Source organism: Balearica regulorum, chromosome 2 (genome assembly GCF_011004875.1).
Source record: "Balearica regulorum gibbericeps isolate bBalReg1 chromosome 2, bBalReg1.pri, whole genome shotgun sequence".
NCBI lineage: Eukaryota > Metazoa > Chordata > Aves > Gruiformes > Gruidae > Balearica > Balearica regulorum.
The window spans coordinates 148,794,428-148,819,234 of record NC_046185.1 but is presented as its reverse complement, the minus strand read 5'-3'; the positions used below and the strand labels follow the sequence as shown (position 1 = coordinate 148,819,234).

The following is a 24,807-nucleotide window of genomic DNA, read 5'->3' as shown; positions in this document are numbered from 1 at the left end:
ATTAAAATCCAATCCAATATGAGAAGCAACTCACAAGTACCTGTTTCAGTACTTGTAAATTTTTTTTCTTTAATTTCCTCAGCTCTCCTTTTATAAACTATTAAAAGTTTCCCTAAATTACAAGCTGGCTTTGCCTATATAACAGAGTCACAAAAAAAAAAATTCTGTCTAACATATTAGAAGTGGAACTATTCTTGGCAAAACAACATCTCTGAGACAGGTTTATGTCATGCAGAAACAAGACTGAACTTGTGAATTCACGGTTTCTTTAAAACAAAGCAATACCTGCTGACGCAGCATGAGGAAAGATATCTCAAACCCAAAATATTACAGCAGTAGCAAAGGAAGACATGGGGGAAAAAAAGTAGCTCACTCATCTTCACTGTCCAAGTCTCTTTGGAGTAGGAGCCTACTGTTGTCTCACCCCTTCAGTTCAGAAGAGGTCCACAAAGTAGCAGTTACTCTGGAGTCCTGGAAGACTTCCAAGAAATAGATTAAACCTTACATATAAACACTCTCTATAATTAGAGAAGAAAGTATCTTGGGTTTTGGACAGCGTATGACAAATTTTGAAGCCATGAGACTGTATTTTACAATGGTTTAAAGGAAGCCTTTCTTCTGTAGGCTGTCAGTCTCCTTCTGAGGAACATCTGGTAACTACTGTAGTAACCTAAAGTTTTTTGTGCCTTGCAAAATCAACCTAGAAATATGTATAGACAATAGGATAACAATAATGGACATTCCTTCTTACAGGGAACAGTCTTTCAGGGAAACAAAACAAACAAAAAAATCTATCCAAAAACATCCATTAACTCTTACACAAGCCCCGCAGTGGCAAGCCCTGGCTCCTCATCAGAGCTGTACCTGGCTGGCAGAAGAGGCACCAGAGGAGCAGCAAAGACCTGAGAGGCTCCTCTTTCTTCTCAGTTGTGCCACGGAAGCACGAGTGGCTACCTCCTCCTCAAAATCCATCCCCTCGGTAGCAGACTGCCACAAGCATGGAGTGGCAGAACCAGGAGCAGCACGAGTCCCTCTTCCTCCCGGTGCAGATTTTCTATAGGTGCCGCATATGCGGCAAAGCCTCATCTGATCTGAAATTTTGTTACACATCCGGGTGTATGAATGACTCATATATAAAAAATACTGGTTTCTCATGGTTGCATGCTTGCATACGGGTGGGGATTGAACAAATATACATTTGCACATGGGCTAGAACTATCCTTTTGTGACAGGATTACTACCCAAGACCAGGAGGTCACGATTTAGCAATGAAAAAGAGGGTAAAACACGCACAGTAAAATGACGTATGCAAAAGGCGCAAAGTAATACAAATGCTTAATGCTACGGTGAAATCTCTCGTAGAGTTAAGCTACAGCAAGAACCAAGAATCATACCCGACCTCCACAACAGTCCTGGGTTACTGAAAGCTATTCATCGGCTGGGGAAGAAACCTGACTCCTACTTGCAGTAGGGTCCCAGGCTCGCTATGGGATTAACCCAGTTGTTCAGGCCCGGATTAGAAACCTGTGGCTGGGAGCCCTGCCTTCGCAGCAGCGCCTGTCAGCTGCCGGGTGCGAGGGAGCTGGGAGAGCCCGGCGTGCCGGGGAGCAGCAGGTGCCTGCAGCAGGACCTGCCCGCGCAGGAAGGCGCCTGCCGCAGCATCCGGTGCGGAAAACACTCGGTAAAAAATAAAATAGAAGGGAAGTACACATGAGCCAGAAATTAAACGCTTGCATCTGATATCAGAGGAAGAGCGCATCGGGCAGACAACCTGCTAGGGGTTTGAGCCAACTGTACTCTGGTCAGCAGGAACATTTTTATTGACATCAATACCAGTGGCCAGGAGGGCCAAGAAAAACATTTTGCGATCTGCGCCTCCTCGCTCCATCCCAACCCGCCCTTTTGCGATATTCAGAAGGGAGTTCTCCACTGGTATCCAGAAACCTTTTGATGCCGTTTCTGTCACACGTGTTCATTTAAATTCTCCAGCGACAGACACAAGCTAATTGCCTGTGGTAAAACAGAGTCCCCAGGCTGCCTACCGCAGAAACCCTTCTCGGCCCCGCTCGCCCACACAGGAGAATGCCAGGGGTCCTGCCTGTACCACCCCAAGCACTGGGTTTAGTATTAGCCAAAAGAATGGCGGCTTGGGTTAGCAGCTGAAAACCAACTGACACGATAGTGATTCTTAGTACAAAACCCCAAAGTATTGCCAGCAGTTACTGCTACATCACAGTACCTGCAATAACACTGTGGTTCCAGTCTAAGTGCAGAGGAATACCGAGGTTCTCCCATATCCCTGGGTAGTAGATGTTGACATAATATTGTCTTTTAAATGCAAAGCTGTTAAGCAATTTTAATATGAAATAGCTTTTTTAAAAATAAAGAATGCATGATATGCATAATGAAAGAAATTAGCACACAGCACCTGTGAGGTTCTGGAGGTTTGGGGTTTTTTAAAGACTTTTAGGGAAAAATATAACCTAGATCAGGAATTTACTGAAATTATCATTTGTCTGTGGGAAAAAAAAAAAAAAAGGAAATAAAACAGTTTAAGATCTACAGGAAATTTTACAAATGTCCTAGCTTTTCAGGTACACATTTTTAATGGAAGTGTTTATGTTACAAGCATATTTTTATTTTTTTTTCTTTACATTATGCTAAATAGTTCTTCTTCCTTCCATACAATATTTACTGTTATTTAAATCAACCAACCACTGTCGTTCAATTATTTCTTCATTCGGCCAATGGGAAATAAGTGACATTTCTTCTTACTTATTCTAATCAAAGTCAAATATTTGTTCCTTCTGTGAGTAATTTATTACTAATTACAGCAGTCTGAGGTATGGTGTTTTGTGTTACTAAAAACAGGGCTACAAATTAATAAATGCAGCTAAAATTATGCTTTCAAAGCACAGTGGAAGAAAGCCCAAAGCTCATACATAGACATTGACAGCAGGTCTGTTTCCAGACTTCAGACACCCACATATCCACAAAATAGGTGCAAATTGGAAAAGCCTCTGCTTATTCATCTGGCAGTAAGTGTACCTAGAAGTGAATATATCATGTAAAATTTAAAAACAGACTCAACTTCTTTCAAATACAAAAAATGTTTTTAAAAAATGTTGGTTTTTCACTGTTCACTACTTCTTGCTGCCTTCTGCTTCCTTGGAAGACAGACGTCTCCCTCCGGACTGAGAAAATACTTAACTTCGATTGAAATTGAATTACAATTATTTTTTCTATTTTGAATGAAATCAATGCAAGAGCATGGAGACAGTCTATGAAATGTATATGTAAGAAATGTAAACCCCTTACAGGCTAAAATATTCTTAAAACTTAGTTAAGCCCTGGAGTTTACAGTCATGAGACATTAACATAGTCAAGAATTTAGCAATCCAAAAAAAAACCTGGACATTCATGCAAGTATCAAGAAGATCCAGTCTTACCACTGACAAGAGCATAATTTTGGAAGGTAAAATAAATCTCAAGGTATGGGACAAAATAATCTGTAACTACTAAAGATCAGAACGCATATGATGTGCATGGCTGATTATCCAACATCCACCTCTTGAGAGATTGTTAGAACCTCCTTCAGAACCCATGGCAGAAGCCACGGTGAAAAGTACATTATCAGTCTTCCTGGATTTCAAACTTAACCTAAGAGAATAACTTCTCTATTCCTTTCTTTGACAACTAATTTTGATTTTTAGTTGTGGGGGTTTGGGTTGGTTTTTTTTAAAGTGAAGTGCACCTATGGTAGTCCATTAATCAGCCAGTGAAAACCTTTCCTAAACTTAAACAAATGACAAGGCTCAGTGTTACTAAGGCACCAATCTCCTGGTGAATGAATGGAATCACTGCGATCCACAACACAAGAGAACACACAAAATGCGGCAGTACAAAAGGTACTAATTAAAGATTAAAAAATACACAAAACCAAAAAAGGACCCTTCGAAACAATCTCATCCAACCAGAAGTCCCTGTGTTGGCTTGACGTGTCAAAACTTAATTCCACCAGACTCTGAATTTACTGAACTGACACAATGATAGGGTGAACGTTAAGGACACACATCTCAGCAACTGCTGTCAGTCACAGATGTTGGCTGCAATTTTAGCAATAGCACTGTTTCTCCTGGTGTACTCAACTCATTTGAAGAGAAACGAAATTGGAATATATGTTCACAAGAGATTTGCTTGTCTTATTTACTCTTGTTCTCTTATTGAGCCCAGTAAGGATTTAAATCATCCTAGGGATTATGGTTAAACCAAGCCACTTAATCAGGTGACTGGTGCAATCTGCCTTTGTTAGAAAATCAACTGAAAAATGCTGTAATGCAGCAGCAATGGTCCAGAGGTGCATTTACTTTTCTAATGACTGACATAAATACGTGCTCCCCTCCCAAGTGACAAATGTGCAAAGAGCACAGAAACATTCCCAGTGGGAAGCTCACAGGACTATGCAGCTGAAAAGAGAGCAACCAAAGCACATTCACAACCATTTGCAGGGAAATGATCTTGAGACACAACAAATACTCATAAATATTGAGGCTAATCACAGGCTACAGAAGGAACCCCTGACCAATGACCAGGGAAGCTACGCTGTAACCTCAGCTCTACCACCAGCATGGTCTGTTGCCCTCACCCAACACCTTTGCCTGTCTGTGATGCTCCTCATCTGCCAAACAAGCGATCCTCACACCTTCTGTAACACACCTCCAGAACTATAGATGAGAGAGAACACCTGCTTTAAAACAGCACAGCCAAAGCTGTCTGTAGACCAGGGCTTCATTTCCACTTCTGTCACAAACTTCTTGTGCTCTCCTAAGTGAATAAAGGGCTTGAAATAAACTTTGGGGTCGCTGACAAGCCCCATCTAGAATGGTGTCCTGAGGACATCTACCATGCTGTTCACCCCTGAGCTGGGCATGAAGCACAGCAATCTGAGGTGCTTTGGTTTAAAAGTAGAGTTGGAAGAGGAAGCAGTGGCAAAGCACCCTTCATACACCAATCTACTTCTGCAGAACTTGTAAAGAAGGAGGAGAAGATTCAGCTTTCTGGTTCCCTAAGCCTGAAGGACGTTCAACAGCCACATCTCCATCTCTGGGCAGAGGACCTTGATAACCAGGCTACAGCAACATGGGGACAGGGCTCTCCATCACTAACTCTTGAAACTTTGCTGCCAACAAGAAAGGAGCACAAGGTCTTCATGGCCCAGGAGAGCATCAAGAGAGGAGCTCAATTCTGCAGTCCTGTGATGAGGTTCATTCAGCAGCTGGCCTGACAGGCTAACCACAAGGCTATGGGGGCCGAACCCTGTAACACGTCATTGCCCAGTGGCTCAACTTCAAAAGGGAAAATAAGGGTTTGCCTATCCCAAACACCTCCGAGCATCCCCAGAGGAAGGAGGGCATGAGGCACAGGTTCAGAGGAGGCAGGAGGTGCCTCTGCCACAGGGGTGGTCACTGCCAGGCCACTGCGCAGGACGTGGGCTCTTCTCTCCACCTCCGCTGAAGGAGTTAGTCTTGCACTGAACCCATCCACCAAATGAGGCCCTGCTGACTGCTTGGGTGCAGTTTTTGGTAGCCATCTACAGAAGCAACCCAAAAAGCACCAAGACTAAACTGAGTACGTGCAAAAATGCATCTATAAATGCCTCAGGACATGTTTAAGTTTCTGAAACCTAAGGAATCTCAGGTGTCTACAGTAACGGGGAGAGGTTTCCATGGGCAACTCTCTTGAATGCAGCTGCCTGAACTCTGCTTTAAGGGATACCAAACTCCTGAATTCTTTTGGGAATCTAACCCTAAGTACTGAAACAAGATTACTGTGGTCACTTATTCAGTCAGCTGAATACAAGGTATTCTAAAAATACTTTTCTTTGTCATAAAATTAGGTTAAAAAAATACACGTACAAAGCTCACATGAACAAAAGTAGGGATATAACAACTACCTGGGACTTTTGACTTACAAACAATACATGCTATTGAAAATGCAGAGGCGTTGCCACAGAAGAAAAGTTACTAATCCTGTTGGGGCAAAGTAACTGCACTGGTCTGTGGTTTGCATGGGGGAGGGAAGGAAAAAGAAAAGGAATTGCTTTATTAGCCTTTTTGCAGCTTTGTTTTGTTTGCTTTTTCAAAAGAACAGCTTTTTTTATTACTTTTAACTGATGGATATAAATGAAGAAATTTATGCTTATCAAAGCAAGTATTATCACTCTAGTTAAACTCCACTTAGTTCCAGAGACACCTTAGGGCTAGTGGTTTAATATGTACCTTAATATGTTGTGTACTTTTTTAAACTAAAAGGTAAAACTGAAAGCCTTTCCACTGAGACATTCTGCTAGGAATATTCTTCTTCCTCAACATTTTCACTTACAGCCAATACAAAGTAAATCCACTTCACTTTGCTAATGAACCAGCTCTTTGTTCATTTATCTATCAAGCTATTTATAAATATCACGCAATCACAGCATTATCTGGGGGCTAAAGAGCATGTTTCAACTCAAAACAAATGGACGTGTCATCTCATGTCCTTCCATAAACAAAAGCTAAGGGCTCGGATTCCAGCAGAGATTTACGCCTGTAATCACGTTTCATATGTTTGGTTTCATAGCTTTACTTAGGCGCTTTTAACAATGCAAAGTAAGACCAGTTACCCTTAACATACAGCAGCACTGGAAAGCAGTAAGTTGTTGTACCAGATGGTACAGGGGACACGTGTGGATGCTGCGGAGGGTCCCCCCTTCCCGAGCGTGCAACGTGCTCTCTTGGCCTTACAAAGACTCTCCAGGGAGGAAGGGGCATCACCATCTCATTTGGGCAGGGATGTAGTACCCATCAGAGGAGACAAGAACTCACAGAAATTTCCTGAAACAACTTCTGAAACTTTTTTTCCCCCTAAACAAATACCTGCAGCCTACACTGACACATCAGCAAGTTCTAGCTGTATGACACTGACCTTTCAGATAAAAATAGGCATTTTTTGATGACATGTTATATACAGCAGTACACGAACCAAGTAGTAATTCAACAAAATGGATTTTCTCAACGAGAAAAATCTGCAGCAACACATACCCAGATTAAAATCACATTCTTCACAGATGCTGTGTACATTTTAAAATCAAATGTAATTTTTTAACCTTGTTTTTTAACTGGTACAGACCAGGAAAGCATTCCTACAATATTAATACTAAATCAATTTCTCCCTGCCCGATTCCATGGCATCAACCCTCAACAGTGTAATGAATGCAAAATATGCTAGTTCATTTGACACGTTGTCATTCGTACATATTCTAGTACAAAATAATTAACACTCAGACTTTGATTAAATAGAAAAGTTAAATTGAAAGTAATTCTATAATATTCCCATTACTGGCTTAGGTTCAAGATATAACTAGGAGTGTAAAAGCAAAAGCGCTATAACCAAGAAAAATTAGTCAGTGATTTCTTCACTTTGTACTCCTTTCAAATCCATTCACTTTAATAATCAATACATGTTCCAAAAAAAGTTTATTTAACCTTGCCTGATCAAGCAATGCAGAACGTCAGAAATCCTTTATACACTGTTTTTTCACCTGGAATTGTATAATGTGCTTACCATATTCTGAACCCGCCTCATTCCCTAAATCCTACTGAGGATTTACATTGAACTGAAGTTTCTCTCAGGTTTACATTTCTCAGGTGTCTTTAGGCAGAACCTACGATTTTTCTCTTTTCACATTTTTAAGCTCGGCCATTAACGACCGCAAGCCCCCACTCTTTCCCACCCAGATCAAACCCTTTTCAAAGGAAGCGATTTGAACCAACTAAACTTTGTAGCCCCAAACCCGCTCCCCGTTATCGTATCACAGCGGTGCCAGCGGGGGGGCTATCCCTTACGTCCTGATGTTTACTTGATCTGTCGTGATTGATGTAAGCACAAAAGTGGTTGCAACGCAGAACCCAGAGATTTTACTGTCTCTCCAGAGGGACTGAAAATATCCTCTTTTGTTTATACCTAAACCCCAAAAGTCCTAATAGCATTTCTGTTGCTGGACTTTTAACTCCAAATATGTTTACACTTTATCTAATGTACTTTTACCCAAGAAAAAAATCTATTAAGAAATGCTCCAGTGTTACCTTGTGAAGTCAAAGCATATACTCAAAGTCTGATGCTTTGTTAAAAAAAAAAAAAAAGCCTCAGTATTTTTGCAGATATCAAATGCTGGAATAAATGCTGTTGCAATTTTAGGGTTCTATTTTAACAGTTAAAGGAGAGACATCTGGCAATAATCTACAAATAAATACAGTGTCTCCATTCTTAGTTTCTCCTCCAAAACACTACCTAGGACATTTTTGCAGCATGATTCATATAATCAACATAATACATTACAATGCCTTTCAAATAATTCTGAATTCTCAGTTCATTCAATAAAAAACTCATTTTCGAAAGAGAAAAGGGAACATGCCATGCCAGAAAACTTGCTTTATTGACTCAGCCCTGCTGCCAGGAGGAACAGCGTGGTGAAGCAAACTCCACGATTTCAAAAGCATTTTTTTTACAGCGAGGGCAGAAAGAGAAAGAAGCTTATTTACCGAAATGTGAAATTCCACACGTGAGGCCAGAGATGGTCTGAAATCCTCTTCCTTTAGTTCCAAAAGTTTTAATTTATGATGAAGCCTGTAATAATCCTTTCAAGCTGCCAGGTAAAACGCACGCCATATCTCAGCCGTATTTTCTTTCACCCTTTTGCAGCGTAACTTTGTTATTTGCATAAAGCTTAGTTCTGGCCTATGGGACTTTTTGAACATCTACATGTTAGATTAGCTGTCTTGACATGCTCTATCAAGCATGACATCATGGATCTCCATGGTAACCTTAACCACACCTGCCCAGATGCCAGAGTTACCTGTCATGTTCAGACCTAACCGAACATAACAAAAAACCCTCAACCACCATTTTCTAGCCACTCAGCCTTGCACAGGCACCAGAAGGGTGGGTGTTTTTTTTTAAATTGGTGGAAATCTAACTTCATTTGCCAATAAATTTGCGCTTCACAGAGCACTGGCTGAAATGCTGGAGCTGTTGCCGGCCCTTCCACATCACCCAGTGTATTTCCTAGTCAAACAACAACAAAAGAAATCTGTGGCAAACATCTTCCAGCTCATTTTCTAAGGCATGCTCAAAAGCTCCGGCTCTGAAAAACTTCTACATACCTATTTTTGCTCTCTGCCCCTCAGAGAGGGTTTTTTTTTTCGCGAGGTGACTTGTAAAACAGGTTCACAGCAGGGATAACCCCCCTCCCATGGCCAGGTTAGCATTTTAACCTCTTAATTGCAAACTCTTTTTCATCCTTGCAGCCGCTGGCCCAGCTTTTATACTTGTTCCTGCTCTTTCCTTTGCTGCTGACCGGAGTCAACCCCACCTAAGCGGGTGACCGCGTCCTGCCATGAGCTCAGCAGCAGATGATTCACACCATCTCAAACTTCAGAAGACCGAGACTGTTTTTCTCCTTCCTTTCTCTTTTTTCTTTCTAACTTTCCTGGGGATTACGTTAGCGCCTTGCTTTCATTAACACAGACGAGACAGCCTTGGCAGAGGCAAAGTACCCAAAGCTCCTGCAGAAACTTGCATTACCTATAAAAAAAGACTTTGTTTCCTGGTTTTCCAGGCTTCCAGGTGGAGGGAGCTCTGAAGCCAGGCTGCGGGGTTCTCTTGCAAGGGGGACGAACGGCAGCCTGAGGGCGAGCTGCCGGGCTGTGGGTCATGGACCCACGACCGTGGGGTGCTGCGTTCCCCTGAGGGCTTTTTGGGGTGCACAAGGCACAGCACACCTGCACCCCCACGACTGCTGCAAACTCACGCCCCAGTTTACCTCGCAGACCAGCTCAGCTGCAGGCTGTTTGCCTTGCGGCAGTATCCCAAGGCCCTTGTGCAAATAAAGACAGCTCCTGTCTCTGTGAGCTTTCCTTTCCAGAATAAGATATCACAAACAGGGTAACAAACCTGAGGGGCGGAGGAGGGATGATCTGTGTGCACAGCTGGGAGGTTTCAGGTCACCATGTTAGTTAACCGTCAGTAATCCCCACTGGCATTTTACCTGGCCGTGATCGTACTTCTGATTTGTGGCAGGTTATCAAGAGTAGAAACAGGTCCTCAGGAGGCACATCCAGGGAGGGATTTATCTGAATAAATGAAGCCTGGAGGAAACCATTAATATGTAGAGGAAGATACGGACAACATTCAGAGCTGACCTTGCTGGTGGAGGTGATACAGTACGTTCTGACAAGGTCAAATATTTTTTTCCTGATGTTTATTTGCTGCAAACCAGAGGTCAGTTTGCTGTACTCAGATACTGATGGTTAAAATGGACAAGAGAAGAAAGTCCATAAAAAAGAGACAATTACCAGTCTTGATTTTCTGGCCCGTTTTCGTTGGCTATCGACCTGACAGAATTTAGAGCAACCTGGAAGACAAATGATGTGATGTCCAAGGGACTATCTCCTGACTGTAAATATCGGGATGTTTTATGTTCCAGGTGTGCCATTTGACATAGAGATTAGAAAACAATGTGGCATTGGCTACTATCCTTGATAGATCTCCCACAGTGGAGGAATTCCCACCATGGATAATGTTGCCACTTTCCAGATACTGGAGCAGCTGGAAAAGAAAGAAGGGAGGAAAGGAACCTATAAAATAAATTGTAACATTGTAATTCATGTCTCCCCACACATCTTACAGATTTTTTTATATATGTGACGTATGTATGTTACATACACATACCTACTACATGTGTATGTAGTTTGTCTTCTACACTACTGCTACACCCATACATACAGAAGGGAAGAAAAAGCAAGTATATATGCTATACACACACATACATCCTCTGAAGCTAAATTATACTATGGCCTTATTCATGGAGCAGCTAAGTAAGCCCGCATTATGCATACACATATAAATAGATACACACATACCTACGCATATATATACACATACCTATGTATATATATATACACACACAGATACATATATATACACACAAACACACAGAAAATACACAGATACGTGTGTGTGCACGCATAGACACAACTGGTGAGAAAGAACCCCTCTGAACTGTAATGCCATGACCAAAATAACCTGTTATTGCATCCGATGAGCCAGACGGTCGATACATTTGAACTAAGCAAATTTCTTACAATCAGCTGGAATAACTTATTTCTGCATGTTTTTAATGTGGCTTCTGTTCAGTTTATCTTTTTTTTTTTTTTAAGTTATGCTTCTACAGTCTTTCCCATTCCCAAGAAAGATAGCTTAATACTCTAAGAGTAATTTTAAAGTTATTTTGTTTTAAAATTCATACTCATTATGTACAATACATATGTCTAATCATCAAAAAATAGAAGCAGGAGACATTTGCATGAATTTTACCCTCAGTAAATTAGCAAGGATGACACATTTTAAACAAATAGCAGGAACAGTTACTACATTCCTTCTGTAATTTATTGCCTTCAGAAAAGGCTCAAATTACAAAATGTGTAGGGTGTAAAGCTGTAGGCTGTTCAAACTGGGTTTGCCGTGTCTGCAACACTGGAACTAAATATTTACATGACTCCAAAAGATCTAATCTCTGGATTTCACCCCCCTCCCACCCCCTTTATTTGATTTGTACGCTATCTTTATCCACCACCCAGCACATTCCACACAGTCACTAAAGTTCATAGAAGAGATAAGCGGAGAGGGGAAAAAAACTAAAAAAAAAAAAATCAAGGCTTTCAAAGGAAAGGAGGGAAGCTGTTTAAAAATAAGGAATAGATCATCCTCGTTAGAGCTAAAGTCTTGCAGCAATTTTATCTGGATACATATGGATTCTAGCAGTTGTGTTTTGAGGCAGTGATAGCACCTGGGATCTCCAGAGACCCTGTCAAAGAGAAGTTGTAGAGGGAAGTTACCAAATGACAATCTTTTCAAACTTGTAACAATGGTCAGATCTCCAAAGGTTTGGAAGGCTTCAAAAGACGCTGGGAATTCAGTAAGAACTCCCATAGCAGAGTACAGTATTTTGCCAACCTGTTTTTATTCCCTATTTACAATTAATTCGCTGCTAGTGCCGAAATACCTGTAAAACACTAAGAAAAAAACCTTTTATAAAAGGTTTGCTGTCAATCATTTGTTAAACTGAGAATAACAGGCACAAGATTTTTTGAGCCTGAACTCTAAATTCTGCTATTTGACTGAAAAAAATTAATTATGGAATAGAACATAGATTGTCTGTAAAACTGAACAGATTAAACATTACACCCAAAACCAGAGCCCAGAGTTAGGCTGTGAAGAGATCCTCGCACGGCATTGTCTGAATTCAGAAGGTCGGCGTGATGGCGGCCGCCACCTGCTCTGAGAAATACATCAGCATGTCACATCTCCTCTGACCCTACATCTACTTTTCGTTGCTGAAAAGCGATGGGAGGCAGGCAAAAAGCAAACCATCTTAAGGTACGCTGCTGACAGACCAATGTGGATGTCAGAACAGCTTGGAGAAGGCAGATACCTGTGGATAAGTCTGTTCTGTTTGTGTTAAAAGACTCAGAAATAGAAAAGAAAGCAAATGAAAGGGTAACAGAGCCAGCTAAAGCATACAGACACACTCTATGGATATTTTCTTTTCTCGCGGGCAGTGGTGCCAATACTGAAAGTGTAACAGAAGTTAACAGCTGTTCCATATTTTCCCTTCAGCTGTGAAAAGTAGATGGAGACCCATATACTAAGATCAAGAGTCTCACCTTCATCCCTTTCTCTGTGTATATGCTAAAAAGAATGAAAAGCTCTTTTAAAAATGTCAGTTTCAACAAACAATTCCAAGGTAATATTGAATAGTTTCATTTTTATGATTGTTCCTTTGAATTTCAAGGGAGCAACTGAATCTTAGGCTATATAAAAAAAGAATAATTAAAAATCTGTTTAATGCTTTGTTACATTCTCACCTTTTGTAATGAGGTAACACTGAACTTTGTAGAAGTTATCAGGATTGTTTAACAAAAAGCAAGATACGAATTTGAGTGTCATACCTGATCTCTCAGCCTCTCCTGGTGTCCCATTATTGCTGTAGCATGGTGGGGATATTTCTGTTTCAGGTGCTCAAGAAAAGCCTCTCTCTTCCTGTCCATTTCCGAGGTTTGCATTCCCAGTATTTCTTTGGAACTGCGAGGGCCACCTACTGTATGTCTTCGAGGGATGTTACGGGTGGACTTTGAATTAGAAGAAGTGTGACTGTTCGGGGTCGAAAGGAGCTCTTTAGATCGGAGACATTCTGCATCGTCTAGTGATGTTACATGCAAACTGGTTTTTGTCTGGTCTGGAAAAAAAACCACAAAAAAACCCCAAACCAGAATATTACAAGATCTTAATCCAACATTTGCATTAATAAGAAAAAGAAAAGAATCGATATAAAAGTTAGGTTCTTTTAAAAGTCTGGTGGTGTTCAATGGCATGTTCTGTATCATTAGTCATATATATGTTGTAAAAAGTGGCTTGAAAATAATCATTTATATAAGCTTTGCACAGTACTTGCATACTTTTAACACACAACCGCAGTATTGCCTCACAGGAAAGTGAGCATCATTAAAGTAGATGTTCCTTTTATATCATCTTTACCACTATGTGACTTGAAAAGAAGATCTGACAGCGCCCTTATTCCCTGACCTTTAAAATCTACAGGATGCTTTCCACGAGAAGAAACAGGTTTCTTCAATAGGCTCCAGTACACTTAATGGCCCTGTAACTAGTATCCGTAAGGATACCAACTGATAACATTCCTTTGACAAGGAGATTGGAAATCCTTAATCTTTTTTCAGTGTGTTTTCAACATGGTCTGAAACACCTATGAAATAATAAGAGAGGTTTTTTCCCGATTTCTGACTGTGGTCTGGTTTTAAATTTCATGGATCTCCCTTGGATTTTATACGTCTCAGGACAGCGGGCTGGAAAATACTACATCACTTTTTCAATAAACCATTTCTTAAGAAACAGAATAAAAGCAAGTTTTATGTGATATAGAAAGAAAAAAAAACCCAAACTCAGATAGATAGATAAATTTTACAACTTTAAAATCTACTTTAAGACCAAAGACCATGACAACCTTTGTAAAGAGATAGGCAGACACGAGGGTATGTAAGTGCTGGCTTATCTTCAGGTAACTGTGTAACACAAACCCTCTGGTGCATGAAAAAGTGTAGTCTGGAGCCTTGTTACCTAATACCTTTGAAAAATCCCTCACTCCTTTGTCAGCAAAGAAAAAAAAAAAACCCAAACCAGAAGCATTGAAAAAGCCTCTCCAAGTCTGATGTGGCCTTCCCCATCTTTACCGGCAGCCTCAGATGTCCCTGAGAGTGTTAACCCTTTGCAGCATCTCCCCAGGAGCAGGAGGCTCCTTCCTCTCTGTGTTTTTAATACATCTCTATTTCTCTCCATCTGGCACTTTTCTCCTCAGAGCCCTTTATCCTCCCCCATGTGCTGCCATTTATACAGCACTGCTGTTTGGAAACAGGCACCTACTCGCTTCTTTTTATGGTTCAGTCAGTCAGTCTGACACCCTGCCTACCACTTGCCTCAGGATTTTATGCTGAGGATTTTTCAGCTTTCTGGTGTGCGTTGTCAATTGCCTGCCAAGTCCCACGTAACATCAAGCCCTGGTAATAAAGTAAATCCTCTGTCGGTGGAGCTACTGCCGGTGTGATGTCCCACCAATTTACACGGGGAAGCCCTTCCCTTGGGTTTCACAACAGAACTGGGCCCTGGAAGGTCCTCAAAGACTTTGCATGTTTCTGTAAGCTCCCTATAATGCTCAAGGACTCCAAAATATCAACAACATCCTCTCATTTGCATTCATGGACACCTATCCCAAAAGCAGAACCGGCCATAGGAGCTCAGGCTGCAGGTGGCACCATGCTTTGATGAGCACAGATCTAGGCATGACTTTGGAAACAGGTCTGGTTCACAGCCAAGTTTTACTCCCACACAGATTCAAAATGCCATCTCTGATCTCCACAACACCTTCTTCTGAGATGCACAATCCTGGTTAAAACTTCAGAGCAGCAGCCTCATGTGTACATACACACACACTCTCACACATTCAACATTTCCAAGCACAACTCAATTAAAAAACATCTAGCCTTACTGATTACTGATAAGTCAGAGCAATGATCATCAGGTATATTCAGCTTGTATGAGAAAAGTGACAAAAAGGAGAGTTCTGCTTGCAAGAAGTAAGCTTGGCTACTCCAGATACACTTAGGCAAAAGGGTTTCTGAAAGCTGCACTGGCACTTCAATGGATTTTTACATGGGAGGAAAAAGAGGTGGGACGGGGCTGGCTGGAATTTACCATCTTTAATTTGTTGCACCATGAGCCCAGAGGTTATATCCCTGAGGCTGCTGGAACAAAGGCGGCAGGCATAAATACGGGATTTCCTTGAGGCTTGAGGGAGTCAGCGTGAGCGTGGGTGACTGAGTGCAGCAATTTGGTATAAACCCTCAAAGTATGGTCACAGCAGCATTTTCAATCACTGAATTGGTGGCAGGCACTTCCTCAAGAAGACAGGTAAACCTACACTGACAAAAACAACCCAGAGCTCATGAATGTGTATTTCGGGTCCTAAATCTTCCTCATGCAAAGCCTTTCCCTATTCTGCACTTCAGTCATTTCAATAGTTTTTAAAAAAGCTAATTATTTGGAACATAAAGAGACACATCAATTAAAGTGTTTTACCACTATTTGTTATTGGGTGAAACCTTGAGAAGGAATCAAAAATAACATATTTTTCTTATACTATATTAGAAAGATCAACAAATTCTCTTATTTTTCTTTCATATATTTGAAAAATACTGTATAAATACCAGTGAAAAGAAAGGAATGTAAACTATGCAAACTAATTGCTAGTCTTGCCAGCGAGCTGACCTGGGCATTCAGCAGGATCCCGCGGCATTACAGCACGGAGCAGCACGTGACTTTCTTTGCAAACCAAACTCTCTGTCATGTCTGAATGTGGGTCTTTTCCCTAGTAATTGCTGAAAAAAATCCTCCTTGGCCACTTACTAGATAGGGACCAGTGACTTTGATGACGAGGTTGAAAGCTGGGATGGTGAACCCCCCCGTTTACCTGGGGGCACATAAACTCCACAGCTGCTGTGTGGGCCACAGTACTACAGGGAGGAGAAACTGAGGGAGGTTTTCTGGATGCTGGAGTTGCTCAATAACAGCGTGGGCAAGCCTTCCGTATCTTACAAGGGAAGATAATAGGCCTAGAAAATCAATCCCCACAGATAACTGTGAAATGTGTGAAGGATCATGTGATGGTTCCCAGAAGAGAGCTAAGAGTAGCGAAAGGATAAATTATGCAAGTACCCTCCTTGGAAAAGGAGTAAAGAGAAGCCAATGGAAAACACAGAGGTGTGAGATAAGCTTGTCTCCCTCTCTCCCTCCCTCATATTCAGAAGCTGAAGGTCTTTCTGCTCAATAAAGTAGCAAGTCTGGAGGGTAACAAAAAGCAAGTCTTGCTGATTGACAGGGGAGGGCTTTGGTTATCCAAAGGCTTGAGTAACCCTTACACTTGAGTTGCTTCTCTGATGTGAAAACAAATTTCAAGATTTCTTAACATCATCCATTACTACAGTGGATATAACTACAGCAAAGGCTCAGGTCTGCAGCGTAGAAGCAGTATGCCCAGGATTATCAGGAAGATTATCATGAAGGATTAATTGCTTCTAAGTGAGCTAGAAATTTTTATTTTTTTTTTAAAAAAAGTCCTTCTATGCATCCTGGTATGCAACTCTTCTAAGTCACACCCTCTATGAAGTCTACAAAGGTCAGGAAAGTCACTTTGCTCATTACTTTAAATGTTGTGAAGATTTTAAACGTCCTGTTTTGCAACCCAGATGACATGAGAGAAGAACATTTTCAGAATAATTTCAGAAAGGAACAAGTATCGACCTGAGCCATACTGATACTGTGAAACTGAGTGTGGAAGCAAATCACATTCAATACTTTAAAAAAAAGTTTTAAAGTTTAAAAAAAATACAATTTTAACAGCGCGAGTCAAACCCACCTCCATTATATTTATGCCAGCAGTAAAATTGAGATTATTTGGAATCTAATTTACTCCACTGTCTTTACAATTAGGTCTCTTTCCAAGAACTTTCAAATGTAAATTTTGGATATGGGCCAAAAGTACTATATTTGATTATAAGCTTTCAGCATTCAAAAGTTTTGGGAATCGTAGGATCGGTCTGGTCAGACCTCTGTTTTTCTAGCTCCACATGTATCTCAGGCAGCTTCATACAACCTGTACAGAAGAAATATGCTACCAAAAGGTTTTTTTTTTCCTATTCAGACACATCCTTTAAGTGAAGATTTCTGTCCCACTAAACATAAACATATACAGACACAGATGCACGTGACTTGCACTGCACAGTATTGTATTTTAAAAAATGATTCAAAAGAGCATCAAACAATTAATGAACCCTCAGGAAAAAAAAAAAGAGAATATTTTTCTCCTAAGTTCTCTATTCACTATTTTCTGGTATTACTGATAAACTTGTGTGATTTCTTGTTAAAACCACATGTATCCAACCACTCACTACTTGTTTCACAGAAGCACAGTAACACAACTTTGTCTGACGTGCCTGGGAGGAATACAATACACATGAACAGGCAATGGTCACAGGTGCTCCACAAACACTACCACGGCTATAGATTAGATTAGGTATTTGTCATGCTACTGAATGTTATGCTCCACCTGGGATAGCCCACGTAGTAATTCACCAGGAAATAGTTTTCATTTGTTTTTAGACAAAATCTACAGTGCAACAGCAATTGTAGGAGCACACCCCAGCTGACCCACCCTAAAACCACGCTTATAATTTCTTGGCTTCGCTCCAGACAAACCCAACTGGTTTCACACGAAATCAACTAACCCAGTGACAATCTGCCGTGAATCTCCCTCTTTCAAAAGCCACCCCAGGAAAAGATGAGCTCAAACCTACTTTTCTGAAAGAAGAGCTATTTCCCAGCCATAGGTGAAGCATGCAGAGCATTTAAAGGGAACGTGACATTAATTTCCACACCTCCACACACACACACACACACACACACCCCCCCCGGGAGCAGCACCCTCCGCACCAGGCAGTGTCCCGCAAACTGTGACAGCGATACGGCATGCTCCCTGCTTTAAAGGTTAGGCAGAAATCTCTCTACAGAGAAAGTTAAACTCACACAGTCGGAGCATTAAGGCAATCTGCAGAGCCATCAGCACAAGACAGACATGCCTTCCCCCCCCGCCCCCCGTGCATTCTGCCTCCAGTTATAAAAAGCAGCAACCAGGGGCACGTTTAAATGTAACTCCATCTTTGCCTGATTCTCTTACTTACCCTTCATCTGTCTGCTGTCTGTTGAGGAAGCCAGGCACAGCTCAAGTTTCTGGCTTTCATTTTCCTCCATTGTCCCTGCCTACCACACAAGCTCCCCTCTCCAACTTGGAAGCCGCAAGCGCCCGGACTGTCAGCGCCAGTCTCAGGGAGGAGAAAGGAAACTCTCCCTTCCTTCCCCGGCGCAAAGTCCCCCCCTAAGCGCCCCGCATGCCCGCGGTGCCGGGACCCGCCGTCCTCGCCGCGGTGGTGGGCGGCGGCGGCCGATTGAGCCCCCCAGGCCCTGGGCCCCAACAGGTGATGGGCTTTTCTGCAGGCGAGCCCCTAACCGGCTCGCTTCCCGCTGCAGCCGGGGAGCCTTATGAAAGGGAACATTTCAAACATGATTACAGGCCTGAGCCTCTGCTGGAATCCGAATCCATAGCCTTTCAAATCTCTGTCATGGGACAAAAGCCTTTCCACAGAATATTTTTTTAAGCTCGTAACCACCAAGCCCACAAACATTCCTGATAAATGCTCCTCTGTCTTTTTTAGCGTCTAGTTTAAAAGTAATTCATTATATAAGCGCTTTGAGGTTTTGTTTTCTGTTGAATTCTTTCAAGCTGCTCAGAGAATGAATTAGGGAAAAATCAAGATACAGGAATTCAACTTTAGTGAAGCCAATAAAAATGAATGGTAGCAATATGTAAGCAGGGACTTTGGTTAAGAGGGATTTTGAAGCCTCAGTAGCAAAGCATATAGAAACATATAACTAATTCTCTTTTGGCAGATCAGAGGCAGGAAGCCTGCATGAGAATCAATAGATCCATCGGGCCGCGAGGCAAAAAATAATGTGCCTGAGAAGAATGAGATCAAATCCCACAGATTCCAGCAGATGCCACATGTGTTGATTTAGCGGAGAATATCAGACCAAGTTACTCCATCAAATCATAACGCAGAGCCAGAGATGGTGGAACAAACTGAGTGTTCAGTTACAGCATCAAGACCAGAAAGTCTATCCATGGACAACTGCTGAATTAGGTTAAGAACAAAGCATAACTGAGATATTAATAAAAATATGCAATTTCTCATTTAAATCAACCTCATATTGCAACACCAGATAACAGTTAGTATCTTGGATGTCTTTTTAAACAGACCTAGCGTAATCTGGTCTTCCAAGCTTTCTTCAACTCTGACTTCAATATAACGTCAGCTAAATTGCTTGCAATGACCTCTCAACCACCCAGTCCAGACAGGCTAGGAAAATTCCCCTACGTTTCCTTCTACATCTCTATCTGGCAGAAATGTCATCCTGTCTACTTAGATTATTTAATGCAGAAATGTTTTGTGTATATATAAATTCAATACAGAAGCTCAAGGAGAATCACTTCCCTCATGCCTCAGTCCTCCCCTTTCCAGACAGAAAAAACATTTGAGTAAATTACAATTAATACATGAACAAAACTGTTGTTCATTAGATCAGACATACATATTCTCTAGCACTTAAGAAATATTTATTTTCCTTTTTAACAATTAATTCTATATGGTCTTGGAACCTGGCAAAGGTCCCAGAAATCTGGCATGGAAAACATAAAGATGAAAATACAATCTAAACATTAGCACTGCTATTTAAGGTCTGCAGTACAGTGCTCCCAACAGAATGCTCCTATAGTTGCCTGCTATATAAAACCAGTGTGATATACATTGTATTTAGAGTAGTGTTTTTACTGGCCTTGGGTTACTCTCTCCTCATTCTGATTGTGGACTATTTTTGGAGAAGTGATGGCCAGCCATCCTACTTATCTGATGTTGCCTTTTGTGATATGGAGGAATGTGCCTTTAACATGGAGGTTTTCCAGAGTCTGGACAAACATGATGAGCCTCTTGCAACTTAGGTTCACAGCCAGCTGGAAGGAGAAGAGGGCTTTTACAGGAATAGTCATCACTGAACACCACCAACTACAAGAAATGTAAAATAACTCAGAAACCCCTGATGGGAAAAGAAAGCCAGTGCAGTTGCCTGGAGTAGCAACGTGAAAGCTGTACCAAGAGGTTACCTGTACACAGGGCTCACAAACTGAGTTAGGAAACTAAGGGCACTTAAAAAGACCTTATCCTGAAATAACGCAATGGAAAGCACAACACATACTTGTCTACAAATGCCTAAAAGGAAGGTTCATTTGCAGCCTTGTACTAAAACAGGGTTAGCTCTGAAGATCAGTACAGTTTGTACCAAGAGCCTTTGTAAGATCAGAATCAATGCACTCTAGCCCTTCAGAAGGCTTTACCTCCATCCACAGTGGGGAAAAACCCTAGAAAATTAGTTTAAGACTAAACAACAACAACAAATCATTAAAATTGAAATATCTACTTTTAACCAGCACCACTAGTTTCCACAGTCACGAGCACAAGACAGAGAGTTGGTCTCTTGACCCCTCCACTGCTGTGTCCTACTGAGCAGCCAGGTGCCCCTTGGGATGGTGCCAGCCTGGTCGGAAACTGTCGCTTTCCTGGCCACAGCAAGATGCTCCCACTGCCAAGACTGACAGTAAATGGTATTGCTGATGCTGCTAAGGGGCCTGAGCAACACGGACCCCCAAAATGCAGAGATGACCTAGGAGAGATTGTTTATTTGGTTGTGGACTGAGTGTCACCTTGGGAGAACTTCTGCAGCTGCAGTAGTCTCTCCAACGGGATTAAAGAACATCATTGGCAAAAAGTGAGTTGAAACACGGCATGCTTCAGGATCATCAAAATCAAACAAATCAAAAGAGTCTGCCCAGCCTCAGAGGAAACATAATCGTCTCTGCTGCTGCTCAGGAACAGTTGGGACAGCAAGGTCTCAAAACATGTTCTTACTTTACGGGAAAAAACTTGGTCCCTTTGTCCCAAACTGGGTTTAATTAATATATGTAAGAAGGCCATTCCTTAAAATCTTACCTAAGTCTATTTAAAAGAATTAGTGAAACTCCTTTAGCAACTGAGAAACTGGAGACAGCCGGAACCATTATACTGTTAGGCTCAAATAAGGAGCTCCCCAGCACAGTTAGTGGGATGAATCACTAACGACAAGTTAAATAAACTTGATTAACCAGTTCACAGCTTGCAATCAGCATTTATTTATCTGCCGGATCAACAATAACAGTGGTTTCTTTTAATTACTGTGCTCAGATCTGGACCCATCAATATCAAAACAATGCACAGAGAGTAATTACTAACAGGTTATGCTATTTTAATTGTGTTTAATGTCCCAGAGTGACTTAAACACATCTGGGTTTAGGATGTGTGTAAAAGGAACAATTTCCAAATACTGGCTGTGCTCAATTAGTCAAACTTATAATATACAACAATGACTTCGTGGTTTTAGCAATTATTTGCAACTAAAAACCTGGGAAATTAATTGTTAATAGTCAAATCAGAGAAACATCCCATAATTAAAGACCTGTTTCAATGCCCATGTGAAATCATGTAGCCACTGAGAAATACATCGTGAATGCTCCCAACAGGAACCAGCCTGACACTGTCTAGCCTACCGTAGTCCAGAAACAAAATAAATATTAGACCTGAAGTGGTGAGGCAGAAGTCTGGGAGGAATTACGAGCGCTCAAGCAGGTCACACTGCAGCACCTCTCCAAGCCATCATGCAGCCAGAGATCGCTCGGGCCTGCCCTGGAGGAGGGGAGCATCAAGAGGATGCTCCAGTGGATCAGGAACCCTCCCCTCCATGCCAGGGAGCTGCGGGTGGCCATTCGCTACCAACTGATCAGATTTGAAATGGAGAAAGTAACTTTAACTAACTATGGAAAAACAGCACTGAGGGTGGTGAAACTCTGATTTCCACCTCGGCCAGCAGACAACAGTTTCAGTGCTGCAATTAATTTGAACACACTGCTATTCTCATTTGTGCTCCGAGTTCACTGCGGCCCTCAGTGTGGTCTCTCAATGCTTAATAACTAAAATAGACTCACTCCTAAAAGAAAAGGACTATGTTCAGATACGTATATTATCAAATATATTATTTGATATGTATATATCAAAGATCATATAATACTAGCCATTAGCTTGTATATGCAAGTAGATTGGGGGGGGGGGAAGAGGTTTACACTATTTTAATTAATTAATTTTCTACTGATTTGGTATTGTACAACACGGAATCACAGGTTTTTAGACGTGGAGGGGGACTTTATGATCGTTTGGCCTCATCTGCTTAGTAAGGGATTTCAACAAACTGGGTCCTAGTTATAATGCAAGGATAGCGGTTAAACTATTCAGTGGGTAAATTAAAGGAAAATATCTGAACTTGATTTTAAAATTTACAATGACAAACAGTCTAATACAACCTCTGGGATTATTTATCATGGAGTTACCTTCGCTGTTAAAAAATCTGTGGAGAGTTTCAATATTTATACTCCATGCATTCCAGTTCAGTTAAGAACTCTCATACCTGCGAGGAAAAACTAGCCACAGGAGTGAAATGGTAACACTCCAGCTGAAGCAAAAAGGAAAATTGAATACGAGCTTCTCTTCACATCTCCACATCAGACTTTCATTGTGTCTTGTCAGACCTACAGGTTTCAGCTCTTCAGAGAAGTTCTGAGACTGACAGTGGTGCCAAGAGCCACCACCAGACTTAATCACTAGAACAACTACTAAAAGGAGTCACTAAGAGGTTGAACATGAGCTGTTCAGAGAGAAGATACATTCATCTTTCCAATTCCATTTCAAATGTGGCTCTGGGGTGCAGTAATCATCACCTGCCACTTAGCATTGCCGAGCTCTCGTGTATGAAGAAGGATGTAGCATCCTAGCCCACCACCAGTCAAAAAGTACTGTTCTGTTAAGTGTCTTACTCATCCACAAGTAACAGAGAATACTTCCTTCAGCCCAAAAAACATTTTGCCCAAGCTCACAACTCTCACACCTGGACACCTACATCATGTTTAATATGTTAGGTTTTCCGTTTTCCAAATTTTATTCTTGTGTCCTTCCTCCTCCTCCAATTTTTTAAACAAATGAAGAGGTCTGAAAGCAGTAAACACTTGTGCATGCCCTCAATCAAACTGAGAAAAAGGACTGTGGTCATCACAAAGAAGCACTAATATTCAAGTGGGGAGAAAAAAAAAAAAAAGGTGATTCTTCTCTTTCATCCATAACTTTATCTACCTCTTTAATTTGGGACAATCCCAACAAAGCTAACTTTAGATACACTTTAACATGACTTCCCTTCCCACCGCTCAAGGTAAGATGGAACAGAGCTAAATGAGCGTAATTACAGGATTTACTCGCGTAATGCAACACCTTATTTCAGACTTTTTACCCCCTGTTGTTGTCATCCCACCGTACCACGCTAACATTGACATTAGTACATTGCCATCAGCGCACCCAACTTTGAACTGAAGACCCTGGCACGCTACAGCTCCTCCTCACACCTGCCAGCCTGGCCAGCTCTTCACATATCACACTTTCCACACAGGATCACCTGTGGTAAGGAATGAGATCAGCCCACAAACACAGAAATAGAAAATATGAACATCTGTTTTTGTAAGGTACCAAATAAATAACTCTGTAAAAGGAAAATGTGCCTTAAATCACGGAAATTTCAATCACTAGAGTTTAATCAAATACAAAGCAATATGTGGGTGGGAAGGAGCAGTGTAGGGAATTGTTGCTGAGGGAGGTGGAAGAAAGGGAGGGGAGAAGGTCACTTTTAAGTCCATCTGCTCTACATTCAAATTCTATTTTTCCCCAGTGTAAAGCATTTTGATTTTGATAAGTTCCCTTTTGGATGAATTCACTCAAACAAAGCTCTGGTGAGAGTTTGGATTCAAATTGGTCCAACTTTTTAGCAGTGCCAGAACAATAGACTTAACGCCTGAAACACTGACTATTGCTGGTTTCACGGCTGTCTGCAGGATCTGGTTGTAAACGTACAAGGCGGCATGCTTTAGTGATCAAAGGTATTGAGAATTGCTCCCTGCAAAGTACAATTACACTTAAAAACAATCATGAAGATGCTTTATTTCAGCTCCTACCAAGTACACATGGAGTTTATAAGATTGTCAGGTGACTGCTTGAATTACTAAGAAATGCAAAATGTACTTTGATGGACCTGGGGTCCAAAAAAAAAACAATAGCTCAAATTATGTTGTGATTACCATAACTAATTACTTATCAACAGGCAATTCTGATATTCTACCAAAACCAATGATTTAAATAAAATAATTATTAAATAATTATTAGAATTTTACACAATGGTAGCAGTATTGCCAACCCACAGCATTCACACAATTCATGAAGATGGTCTTTCTTGAAAAGTCAGTTACTTGGGAACACTGTTCATTTTATTAATCTCTGGGCTATACCCAATCATATATTTTACTTTTTGCCACGATGTCACTGGCAAGAACTAGATTTTTTTCTGAGACTCAAA

At 41.2% G+C, this 24,807-nt stretch overlaps 1 protein-coding gene across 1 annotated transcript in view; it reads right to left on the bottom strand.

The window, feature by feature from the left end:
* Positions 1 to 18,813, bottom strand: part of KIAA1217 (KIAA1217 ortholog) — a 191,378-nt gene extending 172,565 nt beyond the window's left edge. The window contains 2 exon segments of the mRNA XM_075747045.1: positions 13,047 to 13,333; positions 18,402 to 18,813. Coding sequence (XP_075603160.1) covers positions 13,047 to 13,333; positions 18,402 to 18,471 — 357 coding nt within the window. The 5' untranslated portion in view covers positions 18,472 to 18,813.
* Positions 18,814 to 24,807: the final 5,994 nt, after the last annotated feature.